Below are 20318 nucleotides of genomic sequence, written 5' to 3'. Positions count from 1 at the left end.
TGAGTAATCAATTTGTCTAGCGCTGCTAATACTGATAAGCTTTGAATTTCTGGTGATGAGAAATCAATTTATTTGCATACTTGAAGAAAGATATTAATCCAAAATTGAGATCAATTTTTTATAGAAATCAATTTTTTATTTTATTTTTAAATTTCATGAAAAAAAATTAAGTTGTTATTAGATTTTTTTTTGAAACTCAAAATCTCATTAAACTAAATCAGAAGCAGTTACATTTGTAAGAAATTCAGGATAATTGAAGAAATAATCCTGATGACCTGACAAGGAACGGACATAACGCGCTAAGCTCATTACTTTAAGAAAAAAAAACGATATTTTACTAAATTGTTTCACAAGCTCAATATAATCCTCAAGCACAATATCTGACTGCACGCGAACACAATTCCAAATATCTAAAACAACTTCAAGCGCATCCGATTCAGCAACCACATTATGCCATCCTTTTAGCCAACTCAATCAACGCTTCTCGAATTGCTATAGCTTCTGCTAGCCGAGAAGAAACAACACCATGTAGCCTAGAGCAATTTATTCAAAAAACAAAACCCATAGAAATGGACGAGTTTAGAAAAGATGATTTCTAGAGGCAAACAAAATACCGGCTGGCCGAATTGACCGACTGAATCGATGACTTTCGATCTGTTCGGTTAAAATTTTAGTTACGATCAGTTCAACTTTAATATAAAATGTTTTTTTTTTTGCTTTTGGTTAAGTTTTTGCTTCAGCTTGAATTTTAAATTATTAAAATTAACCAAATCGGTCAAATTAATCAAAAATTTGAATTTTTTTTAACGAACCAATTAACCAAAAGGGATTATTGTAATTTTGGTGTTTGAACTTGTTTAAAAATATCAATTTGGTGTTTGAACTAATATTTATTTCAATTTGGTGTTTTAACCTGAAAATAAATTACATATCAGTGTTTTTAACAGGTAACCATCAGGTAGTCGGGAAAGGAATTGATTACATGGATTAATTAATATTGTATTGTAATAAGTGTTATGAAATAATAGTATTAATTAAGGGATTATTATAATTTTTTGCAGCCAAAGACTTCAGCTCAGAGGGTGTTTTATAACAAAGGCATGAGAAGGGTTGGCAATGAATCTGAACCTAAGTTTATGACTGAAAGGACACAGGGTTTTAAGAAATGGGGAAAAGATTACACAACCGCATCTCAATTACAGGTACTATAACCTTTCATATGTACAAATTTATATGTTGTTTATAGTAGCAACCTTAGTCTTATGTTTATGAATTACAGGAAGGATTCCAAACCAGTATACCTTTAAGTACATCTAATTCAGGAAAAAGGAAAACAAGCTAGTGTCAACAAAAGATGCAAAAATGGCTTATCTTCTATGGCTTCAGACTCAATTATAACTACGCAAGAGTTCATCGAAAATGAACCGAGTCAAGTGAACTTAGCACAAAACTCCATCAACTGAATGATCTTCACACAAGACTTTAGCAAAGATTGTGTTTTGAGCAAAACTTCAAATGTTCTTTTTCAACAATTGCAATGATTATTATGATATTTTGGTTCCATGGGTTAATTGTATTTTGATTCCGTTAACGAATGTGTTAATCACATTATTGTAGTGGTTTTATTGTGTATTTTAATTAAATTCTTGTTTTTTGATTTTAATCCAGTTGTTTTTTTGGATAAATATGTATTATGTTGCATATTGAGCAAACATTATGTGTAAATGCTGTAAGTTGCATATGCATTTTCATTGAGACATTTTTTCAAACACATTGAGCAGAATATCTTAGATGTGCAAAATACATAAAATTCATCTTTCATTCAAGCATTTCATGCCCTAAACTTTTAAAATTCCAAATGATCCAAATATCCGTTACGAGCATCACAAGAAGCAAATCATGTTTTCATAATACTTCTTCTCTCACAATATCAGATTAATTTGTGCAGCTCTTATGTCCATTGATGGAGAAAGAGTGAAAAATAAAATAAAATAAAGATTATAAAGAAGAGACAGAAAAGAAATAACACAAATTTGAAATTGAAGAAACAAAGATAAAATTCCAGAGAGGATCAAACTGAAATTATTCAATGAAAATAGTTGGAGAAGAAACCCTAATTTATATTCAATTCTTACCGTTGGTCTTTCAATTCCACATCATTTATGTTTAATGTGCCTTTTTGTATATGTGTAAATTAATTAATCCATGTAATCAATTCCTTTCCCGACTACCTGATGGTTACCTGTTAAAAACACTGATATGTAATTTATTTCCAGGTTAAAACACCAAATTGAAATAAATATTAGCTCAAACACCAAATTGATATTTTTAAACAAGTTCAAACACCAAAATTATAATAATCCCTAACCAAAACTATATTTTCCCCTTTCTTATTCACTCGGTTTGGTTTTTGATTTTAACTATTCGGTCAAACGGTTAATTCGGTCAATAGATTGTCGGTTCAGTCTCGAACGAACCAACCGAATGCTCACCCCTAAATTGATTTCCGACTGGAAGCCGAAAATCACCGTCTCATGCACTCCAATAATTGTAATTTATTAGCTCTAAACATGTCATTTTCTGTTGTTATCCAAGATTACAATATTCTCTGCAAGATGAACAAACACAGTGATAATTTTACATTTAACTCTTTCAGTAAAATCGCCGTGTCCGTGTGGATTAGACTAGAACAAAAAAAGTAATATGAGGGACCGTCTCAAATTTGACATCAAATTATCTCCTGGCAGCAGGTAATATCTGCAAACTATTCAACTGCTTCTACTGATATTTGGTGGGTACTATGTGAAAATGTCAAATATATATGTGATCTTGTTTTTTGGTTCTTAATCATGAGAATTTTACTTGGGTGTTTGATTCTTTGTTGTTCTTCTTCTTTTGAAAAATTAGCTGCTATGCATAATAGTTGGAACCAAATCTTGAATTTGAAACAATCAGTGAAGTGATAAGTGATAACTGATAAGATGGATAGTGACAGAGATGGGGCCATCCATTGAAATGGACAGCGCATTCATGTATACATTCACCACAGATTTACAGATGATAAGTAAAAAAGAATGTACAGTTTTAGTTTATGTTTCCTGCAAATTTTCCTTGCTTTCTCATTGTTTTTCAAACTCCAAATTAACATAGTCAAGTATCACATTATTCGGGTTTTCTGTGGTTGCAGAGTGCCAAGAAAGACATGGAGAACAAGTGTGAGATCAAGAAAGATATTACCAAAGTATATTTCCTAGTCGACGTTTTGATTTTTAAAAATAACAGTACTTTATACTTACAATGAGTGAGTTTATGCAGTTAATAGGAAATACCCCTTTGGTGTATCTGAATAATATTGTGGAAGGTTGCGTAGCCCGCGTTGCTGCCAAGCTTGAAATGATGGAACCTGTCTCTAGTGTTAAAGATAGGCATGTTCTTACCATTTTTCTTAATATTTTCCTCCTCTCAATCAACAAGCTTGTCCCGCAAGGTCATTAATCTAACAGCTTTTTTACTTTTCTGAATCCAGAATTGCATACAGCATGATCAAAGATGCAGAAGATAAAGGCTTGATTACTCCCGGGAAGGTTAGTTATATTACATCATTCAGTAAAAGTAAATTAATTTCTTGTTAATCTAATTAAGGAATAATTAAGCTCCCTTTATTTGGGTAAAGACGACCCTCATTGAACCTACAAGCGGTAACACTGGCATTGGATTGGCTGCAATTGCTGCAGCCAAAGGTTATAAACTTATAGCCATCATGCCTGCTTCGATGAGTCTTGAGAGGAGAATTGTACTGCGTGCTCTCGGAGCTGAAGTTCATCTTGGTGATCCTGCCAAGGGCTTTAATGGATTGGTTGAGAAATCTGTTGAGATACTAAGTAAAACACCCAATGGGTATGTGCTTCGGCAAGATGAAAATCCTGCCAATCCCAAGGTAAACTTTTTGAAATCTAATGACATATCAAAAGGTCTGTGATTTACTTTGTCACTGATGTGTAGATTCATTATGAAACAACTGGTCCGGAGATATGGAGAGACTCTGAAGGTAAAGTCGATGCCCTGGTTGCAGGGATCGGAACTGGTGGAACTGTGAGCGGAGCTGGCAGATTCCTCAAGGAGAAAAAATCAGAGATGAAGGTATGCATTGTTGATGTTGGTCAATGACTCAATGTTTCAAGTTTCAGTGCAATGCAGAGGGGTTAAAGTTTTATGTTGCTATTATTGAACTATAAGTCTTTTACAGTATGATTGTCATCGTTTCATTTGTTATATTTAGTAACTGGACTTCTATTTTTACATCAATAAAGGTTCAATTACCAAAATGTAACAAATGAAATGATAGTAACTGTTCTGTAAACCGCATATAGTTCAGTAACTGCAATTTTTTAACCCCATTGCAGAGCCTAAGAAAGACAAAACCATACTTATTTTGCTTATTCATAGGTGTATGGTGTAGAGCCTTCTGAAAATGCTATCTTGAATGGAGGTAAACTTGGTGAGTAATTATTTTGCTATAATTTAACTTTTTAGTACTCTGACATTAAACTAGAAAAGTAATGCATATTGCTGTTTCTTCTTGTTTTATCCTAAACTCTGTCGTTATTGAAAATCCGATATCAAACAATTTGTGGCTGCACCTGTCAAAGGTCCGCATCTGATTCAGGGTATTGGTGCTGGATTCATCCCTAAAGTTCTGGATGTTGACTTGCTGGATGAAGTCCTCCAAGTAAGTCTAATTTATAGCTTTTTGAACTAAAGTGCTACTAATATCTATCTTGAATTTTTCACCTTCTACGTACCCCGTTTTTTTTTTTTCATTTCTTGAAACACTTATGAAACTCCGAAACACTACATTTATGACATGCTAGTATGCTACCTTGAACAAAATATTTTTTCTGTTTTCCTTTTCGATGTTGCATTTGCATAGGAACCAAGCTGCTATTAATATATTTATTGCATAAAAGCTTCTGGACTTCTATGTTGCGGCGTTTTGGTTTCGTTTCTGAAAACACTTCCGAAACTTTGAAACTCTACATTGATGAGACATTCTTGTGAAAACATAAAGTTTTTTCCATTTCCTATTTGACGTTTTCCATTTAGACGTTTCTGTTTTCGTGCCACATAATTAAAAATTCTGATGTGTGTAGATTTCTAATCGATAAAGCTATTTCGGTGGTGCTCTTACATTTTAGGTATCAAGTGATGAAGCTTTTGAAACCACTAAACTTCTTGCTGTAAAAGAAGGTTTACTGGTATGAAGAGTTATCTTCCTCTTAAATGTTTTTACATTTTTACATCATTACATTACCAGAATAGAACTCGGTATTTCGAGCTGTGTGTGTGAATTTTCTACTTTCTGCTACAATATCCACAGGTAGGCATATCATCTGGAGCTGCAGCATCTGCTGCAATTAGTTTGGCAAAGAAGCCTGAAAATAAAGGCAAACTCATTGTTGTAAGTTTCATCGACTTCTTTCGATTTGCTGGATTCACCCTGTTGTTTTGTAATTGTATCGAAAGCAAACGGTTTCATAATGTGCACATCAGCACACACATTACTCTGTTCTTCTCTGCAACTATATCGATTATTTCCTCAGCTTTGCTCGATGTGCAGGTGATATTCCCTAGTTCCGGAGAGCGTTACTTGTCTTTGAAGCTTTTTGATTCCATTAGAGAGGAGGTGGAAAACATGACTTATGATTGAGAACTAACCATTCTTTGAAGTTTCAGCTTACTGGTTGTAACAGCTGTATAATTTCTGTGTATATTGACCTTACAATTTCGTGGAATATCTTCTTTTGTGTAATAAAAATTTTAAAATGTATTTCAAATGATTTAACTGCGACAAAACGAGAGAGGGAAATATGTAAAGACCAATAAGGTACATATCATACAATACTCATATTAATAGTTCCATCTGTTGACTTCTGCCATCTGGCACGTGTTTTGCAAGTTGGGAACACGCAACGGTTGTGCCACATCATTTATATAACAAGCCAATATGATGTTTGGAATAGTAGAATATTTAATAAATATATTTATTGCACTAATGACATAGCACAATTGTTGTGTTGAATACTGCTATATAGTCATGTGTCAATAGCAAAAATTCACTGGCCAGGCGGATGTCGAAAATGTCTACTCTTGCTAACCTGGCACATCATCTCTGCCACGTTGCAACAAGGCCCAAGATGTCTTAATCCTTAAAAAATAACTGATGTAGACTGAACATGATGAACTGATTCAATTAGAAAAACACTGGCTCCCCCATTCTATCCAAAAGAAAATAATACTAATAATCTCAAATCTTCAATTTGACAAAAACAGCTAATTTTCTTATTGGTTAGTGGGGTAAGTTTCCTAAATTTTCCTTTCTTCCTCATTGTTTTTCAAACTCTAAACTCACATTCAACTAAGGCTATGTTTGGTTCATGAAATAGGTGCGGAATGGAATATCTATTCCGTATAAAATGACTATTTTTAACTTTGGTTGCTGGAGCTTTATTTAATGAAATTGCCTATTCCATGTTATTCCATTTCAAGAACAAAACATGACCTTTGATCCGTTCGTGTTTTTCTGTGGTTGCAGAGTTCCAAGAAAGACAATGGAGAACAAGTGTGAGATCAAGAAAGATATTACTCAAGTATATTTCCTATTAGTCAATGGTGTTTTGATTTTTAAATAACAGTAATTTATAGTTACAATGAGTTTATTTATGCAGTTAATAGGAAATACCCCTTTAGTGTATCTGAATAATATTGTGGACGGTTGCGTAGCCCGCATTGCTGCCAAGCTTGAAATGATGGAACCCGTTTCTAGTGTTAAAGACAGGCATGTTCTTACCATCTTTTTTTAACATTTTTGTGTCTTAGGTTATTAGTTTAATAGGTTTTTACTTTTCTGAATCCAGAATTGCATACAGCATGATCAAAGATGCAGAAGATAAAGGCTTGATTACTCCGGGGAAGGTTAGTCATACTACATTTTACCGTTCAGTAAAAACAGATGATTTCCTTGTTAAACTAAGTAATAATTAAGCTCCTCTTTATTTGGCTAAAGACCACCCTCATTGAACCTACAAGCGGTAACACTGGCATTGGATTGGCAGCAATTGGTGCAGCCAAAGATTATAAAGTTATAATCATCATGCCTGCTTCGATGAGTCTCGAGAGGCGAATTGTGCTACGTGCTCTCGGAGCTGAAGTTCATCTTGCTGATCCAACCAAGGGCTTTAATGGATTACTTCAGAAAACTAATGAGATACTAAGTAAAACGCCCAATGGATTTGTGCTTCGGCAAGATGAAAATCCTGCCAATCCCAAGGTAAACTTTTTGTAAATCTAATGACATGCATATACATTCTATTGGTTGGAAGGTGATCAAAAGGTATTCTGTGTAGATTCATTATGAAACTACTGGTCCAGAAATATGGAGAGACTCCGAAGGTAAAGTTGACGCCCTGGTTGCAGGGATCGGAACTGGTGGAACCGTGACTGGAGCCGGAAGATTCCTCAGGGAGAAAAAATCAGAGATGAAGGTTTGCATTGTTGATGTTGGTATATGTTTCAATGCGTTGTAGAGGGGTTAAAGTTTTATGCTATTACTCAACTATAGGACTTACATAACGATTATCATCGTTTTATTTGTTACATTTTGATAACTGAACTTTCATTTTTACATCAACTTAAGGTTACTGTAGTAATTCTAGCCTAAAATTGCTTGTGTGGCGACCAACACATTGGATAACCACTCAACTTTTTATTGCCACATAAGCAAATTGTGACCTGATTTGCTATAGTAATCTTCCTTGATGTAAAAATGAAAGTTCAATTACCAAAATTTAACAAATGAAACGATGGTAACTGCTCTGTAGAGCGTATAAATCAGTAAGTGCAATTAATCTCAACACTATTGTAGAGCCTAAGAAAGGGAAAATCGTTATTGGTGTTTTTATTTTTCTTATTTATAGGTGTATGGTGTAGAGCCTACTGAAAGGGCTATCTTGAATGGAGGGAAACTTGGTGAGCAATGGCTTTAATATAATTTAACTCTTTATTATTCCGACATTAAGCTAAAAACGTAATGCAGATTGTTGTTTCTTCTTGATTTTGTTCTAAACTGTCTTTGTCAAAGGTCCGCATCTGATCCAGGGTATTGGTATTGGTTTCATCCCTAAAGTTCTGGATGTTGACTTGCTGGATGAAGTCCTCCAAGTAAGTCTAATTTATAGCTTCTGAACTAAGCTGCTGCTATATCTTTGTTGCACGGAAACTTTGCGACTTCTATGTTTCGGCGTTTTATTTTTGTTTCTGAAAACACACTCCTGAAACTCTGGAATTCTATATCTTTTACATACTACTTTGAACAAATATAATTTTTCCATTTTCCTTTTTGCCTTCCACTACTTGTGGTCGTGCTAATATAATAATCATTTATCAAAAAAAAAGAAACTAAGCTGCTACTAATATCTTTATTGCACAAAAACTTCTCGACTTCTATGTTTCAGCGTTTTGTTTGTGTTTTTAAGAGAACTTCAAAACTCTGCATTTATGACATATTCTTGTGAAAAACTAAGTTTTTCCTTTTCCTATTTTGGCGTTCTCCATTTCGCCAATTCTGTTTTCATGCTACATAATTGAAAATTCTGATGTGTGTAGATTTCTAATTGATAAAGCTATTTTGGCGGTGCTGTTACATTTTAGGTATCAAGTGATGAAGCTATTGAAACCACTAAGCTGCTTGCCCTAAAAGAAGGTTTATTGGTATGGAAGTGTTATCTTCCTCTTAAATGTTGTTACATTTTTACATCATTACATTACCATAGCAGAACTCGGTATTTCGAGCTGTGTGATTTTTCTATTTTTTGGTACTATATCCATAGGTAGGAATATCTTCTGGAGCTGCAGCAGCTGCTGCAATTAGTTTGGCAAAGAAGCCTGAAAATGAAGGCAAACTCATTGTTGTAAGTTCCATCGTTTCTCCCGATTGGCTGGAATTCGCCCGGTTGTTTCGTATTGTATATGGTATCAGGTGATATTTCTCGGCTTTGCTCGATGTGCAGGTGATATTTCCCAGTTTCGGAGAGCGTTACTTGTCTTCCAAGCTTTTTGATTCCATTAGAGAGGAGGTGGAAAACATGACTTATGATTGATAACTAGTTCTTTGAAGTTTCAGCTTACTGGTTGTAAGTTCTAACAGCTTTGTAATTTCTTTGTCTGTGGATTGGACCTTACGGTTTAGTGGGTCATCTCTTCCTTTACAAAAAAATTGATTACAAGGTAATTAAAATGCATCTCAAATTTTTTAACTATATAAATTTTAATTTCAAAACCAATAGGGTACAAGTTTTACAAAATTCATTAGTATTTATGAAATAAATTGTCTAGCTTCGCTATATATATATATATATATATATATATATATATATATATATATATATATATATATATATATATATATATATATATATATATATATATATATATATAAACACAGTGCTTCCTGCCCGTGAGGAAAGAAGAGCGACTAACCTACTAAAAAACATTGGTACAAGACGGGAGTCACTGATAGACATTTATATTTGAAGAAATATATATAACTAGAAACAAGTTAAATGAGGTGTTCGAACTTGTGTCTTGAGATCAAATAAGTAAATTTTAAACCTTTTAGTCAAATTTGACTCTGAAAAACATATTTGGAATTTAATTTGACTAAAAGGTTAAAAAGTAGCGTATTTGATCCCGAGACACAAATTCGAGTGCCGGATTTACTCTTAGCTCCAAGTTAAACTACCAGTCAAGCTGACATTTGCTCTTATTGTTTGATGATTAATTTAAGTTGCTATTTGATTATTATTTTGAATCCAATGAATAAGGAATTAATATAATTCTTATATATATGCCAGCAGGATTAATAAGATTATTCATAAATATGCTTAGACTTTAAATTAGATATACATATAAATAATAAATATAAAAGATTAACTTTCTGATTTAAATTGCAGGTTACATGATGGAATATACAACCCATAATTTCGATTTTAGGAAATAAAAAAAATGATCAAAAGGGGGTTAGTACATGTTTTTTAAGTAGCTGCAAAATACAAGAAATGAGAAAAAAATAAAGAAATAAATGTTTAAACCATCCAATCGACTTCTTCCATTTCTTTTCATGATTGATACGTTGAGGAAGAATTTACAAGCCGTTTTTTGATTTTGTTCATGTTGGTTCTCCTGAAGGTAGATATATATATAGGCAATTAATCAAATGAATTTACATACTATATAGTCTAGATTATTGAACGTAATTAATACGATTAAAATTATTTTCAGGATACAAGATATCTCGAGTTATCGAATTCAAATGATAATTATAGGAGAATAGAAGAAAATACTACATTATGTGGCATATATAGCATAAATGTCTAAAACGATGTCATTTTGGTCGTCCGTACAAAAAAAAGTATAAAATGCATAACAGGCTATAAAATGAAGAGTTTGAAAAGATTGTGCTAATGGATGAGACACTTTTTAGTTTGTGTTTAAATAAAAAAAACGCAAAAGATTGTGCTATATGATGATATTAACTCTAAAATAAAAGCATTTAAAGTGAAAAGATGTATATGTTTAAGATCGCGGTGAAAATTTCAGATCGCTTGACACATATATTTGTAAATTAACGGATGTTTGAAAATTTTAATCGACTTTAAGCCATTTTGTAGTTTTCTCTTTAATAAATACGCTAAATTGCAAATAAAATTACAAATTTTAGTGCGTTTTGCTATTATAGCATCAGATTTTAACTTATAACAATTCGGAACGACGACGATATTAATGACGATTATAGACGTACCTTACTGACTAAGGTGACTTGCACACCAAGGTGGGCAAAAGAACTCGCAAATGAACGGATAAGTAGCATCTCCGCAGCTATCTACGCAGCGATTAAGGCACCCAGGCCGAGCCTGGGTTACTTGAACCATCTGAATTAGCACCATTAATATGCACAAACCATTCATGAACCATGAAACCATTTTTTTCTCCATCTTTCTTGAGTTTTAAATATTTTTTTCCTGCACTTCTCTCTGCTTGATAATTTACGGTGCGGCGCGCACCCAAATCTAACTCAAACCAGATTGAAGGCAGGAAAAATATTCAAAATTAATCTGAGTTTTGTATTGTCATTAGTTTGTTTATATACATAGAGAGTTTTTCTGGTATATTTAATCATGCGATGATGAACTGTAAATATATCAGAGTTTGTTGAGTTGTTACATGAGGTCAACTTTTTTAGTATTATTATTACCTATTTTTAGAGTATGTGAAACTAATAGTGCAACTTTTTATTGACAACAAGAATTAACAGTTCGTTAATTATTCACTTCTATAACTGATAATTCAGCTCAAATTAATACCGTCGGATGCAATTATTTGGAAAAATTATATCAAAATATGGTTCCTGAACTTTTCTATCTTTTTTTTTGTTGTCTGAACTTCTATTTTTCTGTATTAGTGTTTCAATTTTAGTGTTTTTAGCCGTTTTTCGTACTAAAAGGGAAAAAAAGTCATGTTTTTACTTAAATGTTGACATATTAGTAAAAAAAAAATTGTGTGCACAAGTAATACATTTGTATACGTTCAATTAAATATCAAGCAAAATCGGTAATTTAAAATTACTTTTAGCTTTGTCAGTAGTGCAATGACTGAAAAGGTACCGAAAACACTCATTTGATATGCTTTTAAATAATTGAAACACTAATATAAAAAAAAATAGACCAAAAAAATTGACACCATTGGTATAACTTTTCATTTTTTCATTACTTCATCCCTAAAAGTTTTTCTCTTTACTTGATTCGTGTACTTTCGAAAATAATTTTATAATTTTTTTTTTGTTTTTTCATTTAGTTCTTCTACTTTCAAAAACAATTCTATTTGGTCTCTCAACACTTTTATTTACAAAAGGACGTTATAATTTTTTTTTTGAAAGTAAATGATATAAAAAAACAAAAACGCTTAAGGACGAAGTAAAGAAAAAAATGGAAAATACAAAGACCTTAGGATAGGTTTTGCCTTTAACAAAAATAATTATGCAACGCAACAGATGTGCCATATCATTCGTGTAACAACCCAATAAAGCGTTAGTCATGCGTGAAAATATAATGAAAAAACATATGTAAACAATAAATAAAGATTATCTATCACAAATGTTAATTAGCTTGTTATAAAAATGACGTGGAACATCCGTTGTGTGGGATAAGTACTCCTCTAACAAATGGAATCTCGGTGACTATTTTGTAAAATGTAGTAATAATATATAGAAATATTGGTAAAACAAATCCTAACGTTCAGCTTTATAGCGATTTAATTTCATAATTCAAAGTGTTAAAAACGAATCCTAACTTTTTCATTTCTTGCATTTTGTAGTTCAAACCGTTTTTCGGCAATTTTATGCGTGCGTGGCAGGCATATTAGATACATACATTGGCATTATTAAATTTCAACGTTTTAAAAATGTTCGAAATAAAATCTTAATCTTTCGCGTTTTTACACTATGTAGATTGTAGCCTAAAGGGGGGCGGAACTGCCGAAAAATAAATTTGGACTACAAAATGCAAAAACGGAAAATATTAGAATTTGTTTTGTGATGTTTTGAATAATGATATTAAATTGTTAAAAAGTTAAAACTTCAATATTTGTTTTGCCAATACCCCTAATATATATTTAACCCTTAAAATTGATTAAATTATTAGAATTTGTAGATTAAAGTTGTCGATTGGTAAGATTAACACTAATAATATATTAAAAAGAAATATTACAAATTAAATTACGATATGTATGTAACCAAACTTTGAGAAAATCAAACATTAGTTACTAAGATACATGAAAATCAAATTATCAAAAAAAAGAAGATACATGAGAAACATGAACAATTGATGGGAATTTCAAGTGTAATATAAATTAGTTTAATTTGTACACATTAAAAAACTAAACAAAACACTAAAATGCTACAAATTATATAGCTGTAAAGCAATAAGGAAATATTAATTTCAGCATTTGCCTTATTATGGATGGCTTCGATTTAAATTGTCATAAAAAAAAGATTAAAATTGTAAAGGTAGATCAGCATCAGTGTTTATATTAATATCAGTATTAGGGTCGGGATTAAAATTAGGAATGGAGTCAAAGCTAGAAACTGAATCGGTACTGCTCGCAAAATTAGGTTGATGACTCGGACGGCTGCGGTGATGATGGCGGTGATGACTGCGATGGCGGCGATGAGGACTCGAAGGTGGATGATGTTTACCTTGAGTGACTAGAGATTTTGAAAGCACTGCAATAAAAATCAAATATTAACTAACATTTGACAGAGATGATATTTTTAAAAGGTTGCAATAGAAAGACAAAAAAATCAAATATTTTAAAATAATTAGATATAAAAATACATATGTATTTAAAAACTATTTATATTTTAATAGATCGTGTTAATAAGTACTATTATCTACATGCAATTAAATCTAAAATCATATTTAAGAGTTAATTCTCATAATCAAACTATCCAAAAATTTGATATTCATATCACCTGTCAATTAATTAAATATTTATTGTGTATTAATTAGTGTATATATTGTCTTTTATAATGGTTGTACTTTTATATGAATAATTTTTTTTTGTTTAGTTATTCACAATATACATTTCATAAAACTATTTTATTATCCAATCATAGTAGTTTATTAATACGTCAAAATATTATATTAAATTGTTGATGATTTATTATTTTGATTTTCATAGAATAATAAACTATTAATTTTCCACATACTAGTTCATTTTTTATTAATATTCATAAAACAAAAATATTTGCTAAAAGTTAAAATAAATGAGAGTATTTAAAATAAATTACCCGTAAAAAATTAAATTAATTTAAAATTTTAAAAGTAACTTGTAAACGTTGGGAATCTCACAACCAATAAATCGGTACTATATATATACACGAATCACGTGCGGAATACGTAAAGTAATACATCTATTACCTGCATGCTTAAGGTCATTTGCGCAATACGGTGGACAAAAGAGCTGGCATAGAAATGGCTTTCTTTTATTTTCGCATTGTTGATTGCAATCCGCAATACAATCTCTATGATTTGCTTGAGCTACTTGCGTATCAATAATTTGTAAGCTCAAAATGCACAAAATAAACCATAAAATGTTTATTTTTGCCATTTTTGATGAAATTTTATTAATTCAAATTTTTGTAGAAACCCTAGCTCTCGGTGTCTCAAAGAGGGATCATAATATATATTTGACGAACTAATAGCAGCTCAAGAACATAAAGATTGCAGAAATGTATGGCTTATTTGTTTATATATTGGAGAAGGAAATGTCTTAATTTGGTATACTCATATTTTTAAGGAAGAATGTGTGAATTTTGAGACTTGAACTTATATTAGACTTTCTTAAGTTAGATATGTACTCTTTAGGTTTAATGTATCACATTTTCTTTTGTTTTTGTGTGAAGACTATTTTGCATTTGTTATTGCTACTAAATAAACAAAAATCTCATAAAATTATGCTACTAAATCTATTATTAGAACTCATAATTAGCAAAAATACGAGGAAAATAGTTCTTTATTTATCTTTTATTAGTCTCAATACTAAAAAAATAAGTAAAAATATATAAAAATTTATTTTATTAATCATGAACATTAAAGGTGATATATTTTGCTTAAAACACATGAACCATATCACAGTGTTTTAAAAACCTGACTGGACCGGCCAGTCAAACCGGTTAAACCGGAAACCAGCCAATGGTCCGACCTAAAAATCACAGAACAGTGTTTTTGGTTGGACCGGTTTGAACCGGATCAAACCGGTATAAAATCGGGTGTTGAACTAGTAAACCAGAGGTCGAATCGATAAAAAACCGATGAATTGTAATTTTTTTAATTATTTTTAAATTTATGAAACCGGTCATTGAATCGGTTCAACCGGAAACCGATGGCCTCACATGTTCAGCTACCGGTTCGATTTTTAAAACACTGCTATATCATTTGAAAAATCTCAAAATTGTTGATTTGAAGCGCATTGAGTTTAAAATGATAGCCGGATGAAAATCTAATTAAAGTTAATTTCTTTAAATATTTTTTTTCTCTCAAATAAAAAATCTAATTGTGAGAGCTTTTCTTTATTTTATTTTCAGCATGATGTGAATAATTTATTTTTGCCGTTGGCGGTAGACACCTTTTTTATAATGTTTTGTCTCACAAAATATAATAAATTACGGTCAAATTAATTTTCACCTTTTTGCATAGGTCAAAATTTATTGACGAAAAATATATCAAATCCACTTTTATATATGAATTAAGGTTCGAATATATATCAAGACATTTTGATAATAAAAATGGAATTATTTAACTGCTATAACAATTTTATTTTATTCACGGTCTTTCTTTATCAATATTTTGTCTGTCTTTTTTTTTATAAAATGTTTGTTTTGTCCATTTTTATTAAGGATTTGTTTGTCCCTTTTGTATAAAAAATTTGTTAGTTTTCTATTGAAATTTTGATCATTGTCATGTTAGAGCAGTTATGTAATTTTTATTTTTATTTTATAAGACGATTTAAGAAAAATACTTTACGTATACTTGCTTAAACATTTTGTTCTACGTCAAGTTATTAGGAAAGGTTATACCTCTTTTCTGAATTCATACACTTTTGTAAGTGCTTGATATTGAAGGAATATCCTTTTTACCGTAATTTGCAATTATAACACGAACTATGAAACTTAGTAATTTCAGTAACAACTTTCAATTTTTTTGGCAAATTGATACACTGACCAATCATGCAACAACACGTGATATTATATTACAATATCCACGACAATGTTTTTTTTAGATCGGTATACTAATTATCCAAAAAATGAAAGTTGGTTATTGATATTGTCAAGTTTTAAAGTTTGTGTTGCAATTATAAATCAGAGTAAAGTTCGTGATTTAATTCACAATTAACCCCTAATATATTACTTGTTCATCTTGTGTAACTACAAGAGACAAATAGGTATATACTTAAGTTTATAAATTATAAATGTATTTAAATATTAAAAGTGACTTAATATAATATTAATATATCTCATTAAAAATAATTAAAAGTATTATATATTATTTGCACATATTTACACATTTATTTTTTTATATACAAAGGGGTGAACTAAAGCAACGCTATAAATGAGTATTTTTTAGTCATCGATCACCGATCAAGGGCTATTCTTTTAGCACTTTTATACTTTTCAACATTATTTTATAATTGTTTTATTGTGATCTTATATTCATTTTTTTAGCTGGAACTGTATATATGTAATAGTATACAGTTTATACTGTGTTTAATCGGAAAATAAATAAACTATTTTTACACATTTCTTAACTGCCAGATATTTATAGGTTATCTCTATAGGGATATAATAGTTTTTTTTTTGGGATAATAACAGATTGCTGCCTAGCGGTTATACCATTTGAGCTATAACTCATTGGTTAGTGATATAATTGTTATACATTTTTTTCAAAATTGCATTTAGCATGGAGTTTTACTTTAAATTTTGGAATACACTAATAACACATTAGATAACATTTTTGCAGAATAAATACTTTTAGACCAAAAAAGTCATATAAAATTTCATTTCCGCACAATACAAATAAGATAACATACAATTAAAATGAAAAAAAAAATCAATAAATTATAACTCAAATAATGTGGGCATAGTTTCACCGAGACCGTGGGATCAAATATTCTGACAACCGTCAAAAACTCTCCTCTCTCTTATGATTGAAAAAGAAAAAAAAATCATACTTGAAATCATTATTCAATAAGGCCTAATTACTTAAAAACCACCCACCTTGTAACTTTTTTTCATTTATACCACGACCTAGGAAAATTTTCATTTGTACCCTATTTTTGATTTTTATGTTTCGTTTGTACCCCAAGAGTAATTTTTTTGATAATTTAATTAATTTAAAGATGAAAATATTAAAAACAAGATAAATAAATGATTATCGTTAACATTTTATTAGAATATAGGTTAAAAATGAAGGACTAATTTAAACTTTTTTTCAAAAAAAAATAGGTCAATTCAACTCATTAGGGTAGAGATGAAACATAAAAATCAAAAATAGGGTACAATTGAAAATTTTCCTAGGTCGTGGTATAAATGAAAAAAAATTACAAGTTGGGTGGTTTTTAAGTAATTAAGCCATTCAATAATGATGTATTATTAAACAATAAATGTTACAAATATTTACATTTAAAATAAGGGTTGATAACCCTAAAATCTTCAATAACAACAAAGACACATACCACTAGAATCACTACAAGAAACTTGATTTTTGGAAACGTGAGTTGTCGTTGTGAAAACCTAAAATATGGTTGTTAAAAGTTTTTAACAACGACAAATGTGGTTGTGCGTGTTGGCGTAATGTAATGTTTTTTATAACGACTTTTTTAAATAATGGTCGTTGCTATAGGTTTTACAAAATCTATAAGATTGGTTGTTAAAAGTTATTAGTAACCATAAAAAGTCGTTGTCAAAACATTATAATATTAATTATTATTTTAATATATATGTTATATAATTTTATAATTTTTATAATTTAAAATACAATTATTATTAAAATTTAATATTTTTTATTTTTTGATTGATATATTACAACAAAAGTAAAAATTATTTTTATAGTGAAGGGTGGGTTTCTTTTATAGTGAGAATGCATCATTCTCATTTCGCTTATTTTCAATGTGGGATTTTAACTATTCCTTATTTCTTTTAGCAACGAAATTATTTGTCGTTGTGAAATGATAATATTTAAAAACGACACATATTTAATCGTTGATAAAGCTAATAATTTACAATGACATGATTAGTCGTTGTAAAATAATTATCTTTAAAAACGATATAAATTAAGTCGTTGCTAAAAGTATAACTTTTAATAACGATTTTATTAGGCGTTATAAAATACTTATATTTAGAAACGACATTAAAATAATCGTTATAAAAGGTATATGTATTGTAACGATTTTAATGATCGTTGTAATAGACCGTTGCTAAAACTCACTTTTCTTGTAGTGAATTATTTATTTATTTTCTGATAAATATATAGTATGAACTATAGAGATAATTTCCATTTATTTCTTCAAAAATCTCTCATATTATAACTTCAATCGTAAGAACTCTTCAAGTTTGTCCAGATGGCTGTTTGCCTCGGAATGGCTCATTAGGACATTCATTCGGACAAGTAAGCTTACATCCGAACGGAAAAGATGACTTTTTATCGCACCTTGCAGCACAATCACTTAAACAAGTTGACTTCACCATCGGCAACTCAGCCATACTTAGGATTAAAACACACAAAATCAAACTGAAAGCTGCATTTTTACCCATTGCCATTTTTTGTAGTTTTTGAGATCTTTGACGACCAACAGAAACAGCGACAAATAGTTTGAGATAAGATGACGCTTTTAAGATTCAGATTGTTGAGGTTAAATAATGGAGAAAAGTTGCCTTATTTTAGCAATTTCATATATTTGTGTGGTTTGTACTTCTAAAGCTATAAACTATCTCTCATTTGTATACTTTTTTTTTTCTATCCATTAATATGTTCCTAATTCTAATTTGGGATGTGATAATATGAATGGTTGAAATTGTTTCTCCAAAAATGAAATTATACAAATTCTATTTTCAGGCTACTTGCTATATTAGTGAATTTCTCATTTTCTGGGGCAATTCACCTGTGTGTATAAATGGATAATTAATACTATCTATATTTTAGGTATTTTATATTTTACTAATAGATATATTAAGATTTTAAAAAAATAGATATGTTAAAAAATTTCTACTGTTTAAATTAGGCAAAATGTTCTTATGCATCTACACCGGATTAAAGAATAAAGTTAGGTTCAGTTTTTGGCTTAACCTAATATAAGAAAAAAATAAATAATTAATAAATATTGTACAATCATTTGAATACATAAAAATAATATTATTTAAAAAAAGAATAATATTATAAAAATGCATAAATTATACATGTTTTTTCAATTTAATGGCTTAATTACTTAAAAAAAACTCCACCTTTAATCTCGTTTTCGTTTATACCCTGATTTAGGAAAAATGTCACATATACCGTTCACGTTGTATTTATGTTTCACTTGTACCCCAAATTTCAAAAATTGGATGATTTATTGAAAACAAAGGGTTATTTCATACTTTTTTTATTAAAAATACTACAAACAAGTACTCTATCTTTATAAACGTTTAAATAAAATAAAATAAATAAAATAAATAAAATATTTTTTTATTAATTTTAACTTATAAGCATATTCCAATTCAAAAAACGCCATTTTTTTTAAATTACGGTTTTCAAACTCCTCCTCCATGGAAGGAGGGGCTCACTTCCTCCCATGGAGGAAAGGAGCAGGTCGCTCCTTCCTTCCATGGAGGGAAGGAGCTCGTTGCTTCTCCTTCCATGGAATGGGAGGAGGAGCTCAAAAATTGAAAAAAAAAATTTAAATTTTACGGCGGATTTTAAAATTTGTTTTACGGTGGTAAGTCGGAAATAGAAATATTTTATTTGTTTTATGTAAATTTTTTACGGTTTTTAATTTTTAAAAAATTATTGATAATTAATATAATTTAAATTATTATTATTATTAATTGAATGTTTTTAAAGAAGAAGATGTTTTTGTATAATTAATAACATTGACGTGTAATTAGAATATATACTAAAATTGAAGGACTATTTTAAACTCTTTTTCAAATGAAAAAAGGTCAATTTACTTCGAGGGCAGAGGTGAAACATAAAGACTCTAGGTCAGGGTATAAACGAAAAAAAGATTAAAGGTGAGGGTTTTTTAAGTAATTAAGCCCAATTTAATCACAAACTTTAAAACGTCTCAACTGTATGCATGAACTTCTACTTTTTCTCAATTCTATACATGGACTTATAATATGATGATGCAGCTGCCAAAAATAATGTCCACCTCAACATAATTACACTAGCAAATGAGTGCCACATCATTATATGCATCAAATTGAGAAAAAAATAAAAGTTCATGCATACAATTGAGACGTTTTAAAGTTCGTAATTAAATTGAAAAACATGTATAGTTTATGAATTTATTTAACATTACGTACCCCTTAAAAACAATTATATAAATGTAGTTCGGTTTTTTATTCTTCTATTTTTCATATTTAAAAATAAAACTAACTCAAAAAGATTTGGAAATTTATAACAAATAAACAAAACCTGCTAATTTTGGGCTGATTTGGTCTTTTCACATTC

At 30.1% G+C, this 20318-nt stretch overlaps 3 protein-coding genes and 1 long non-coding RNA gene across 13 annotated transcripts; 3 read left to right on the top strand and 1 right to left on the bottom strand.

Annotated features, from left to right (window-relative positions):
* Window positions 1-1053: 1053 nt before the first annotated feature.
* LOC130015318 (uncharacterized) lies at window positions 1054-1576 on the top strand. Its single transcript, XR_008790345.1, has 2 exons — window positions 1054-1202; window positions 1280-1576. It is a non-coding gene; the product is annotated as an uncharacterized LOC130015318 (long non-coding RNA).
* Window positions 1577-2570: 994 nt separating this feature from the next.
* LOC130014492 (cysteine synthase-like) lies at window positions 2571-5837 on the top strand. 7 transcript variants are annotated; one of them, XM_050367272.2, is made up of 12 exons: window positions 2571-2750; window positions 2908-3064; window positions 3188-3241; window positions 3316-3425; window positions 3527-3584; window positions 3674-3937; window positions 4003-4140; window positions 4447-4498; window positions 4650-4729; window positions 5196-5255; window positions 5378-5458; window positions 5618-5837. In XM_050367272.2, the coding sequence occupies exons 3-12, from the start codon at window positions 3203-3205 to the stop codon at window positions 5705-5707; spliced, it is 972 nt and encodes a 323-aa protein (XP_050223229.1). In that variant the 5' UTR covers window positions 2571-2750; window positions 2908-3064; window positions 3188-3202; the 3' UTR covers window positions 5708-5837. The 7 variants fall into 7 exon arrangements, with proteins under 7 accessions (XP_050223229.1, XP_050223227.1, XP_055961126.1 ...); XM_050367270.2 differs by having other exon boundaries at window positions 2908-3076; XM_056105151.1 differs by having other exon boundaries at window positions 2571-2791; window positions 2908-3076.
* LOC126673218 (bifunctional L-3-cyanoalanine synthase/cysteine synthase D2-like) lies at window positions 5793-10147 on the top strand. Of its 4 annotated transcripts, XM_056105153.1 has the most exons (12): window positions 5793-5884; window positions 6593-6647; window positions 6726-6835; window positions 6915-6972; window positions 7064-7327; window positions 7404-7541; window positions 7974-8025; window positions 8138-8217; window positions 8707-8766; window positions 8886-8966; window positions 9066-9188; window positions 10008-10147. In XM_056105153.1, exons 2-11 carry the CDS (start codon window positions 6609-6611, stop codon window positions 9153-9155), a joined length of 972 nt encoding a protein of 323 aa, XP_055961128.1. In that variant the 5' UTR covers window positions 5793-5884; window positions 6593-6608; the 3' UTR covers window positions 9156-9188; window positions 10008-10147. The 4 variants fall into 4 exon arrangements, with proteins under 4 accessions (XP_055961128.1, XP_055961129.1, XP_050223231.1 ...); XM_056105154.1 differs by lacking the exon at window positions 10008-10147 and having other exon boundaries at window positions 6927-6972; window positions 9066-9338; XM_050367274.2 differs by lacking the exon at window positions 10008-10147 and having other exon boundaries at window positions 9066-9338.
* Window positions 10148-12932: 2785 nt separating this feature from the next.
* LOC126673228 (uncharacterized) lies at window positions 12933-14345 on the bottom strand. Its single transcript, XM_050367297.2, has 2 exons — window positions 14031-14345; window positions 12933-13333 (listed from the first exon to the last, which is right to left on the bottom strand). Exons 1-2 carry the CDS (start codon window positions 14218-14220, stop codon window positions 13104-13106), a joined length of 420 nt encoding a protein of 139 aa, XP_050223254.1. The 5' UTR covers window positions 14221-14345; the 3' UTR covers window positions 12933-13103.
* Window positions 14346-20318: the final 5973 nt, after the last annotated feature.

Source organism: Mercurialis annua, linkage group LG3, assembly GCF_937616625.2.
Source record: "Mercurialis annua linkage group LG3, ddMerAnnu1.2, whole genome shotgun sequence".
Classification (NCBI taxonomy): domain Eukaryota; kingdom Viridiplantae; phylum Streptophyta; class Magnoliopsida; order Malpighiales; family Euphorbiaceae; genus Mercurialis; species Mercurialis annua.
Note: the sequence above shows the minus strand (reverse complement) of the source record. Positions and strands in the feature narration are given on the sequence as shown.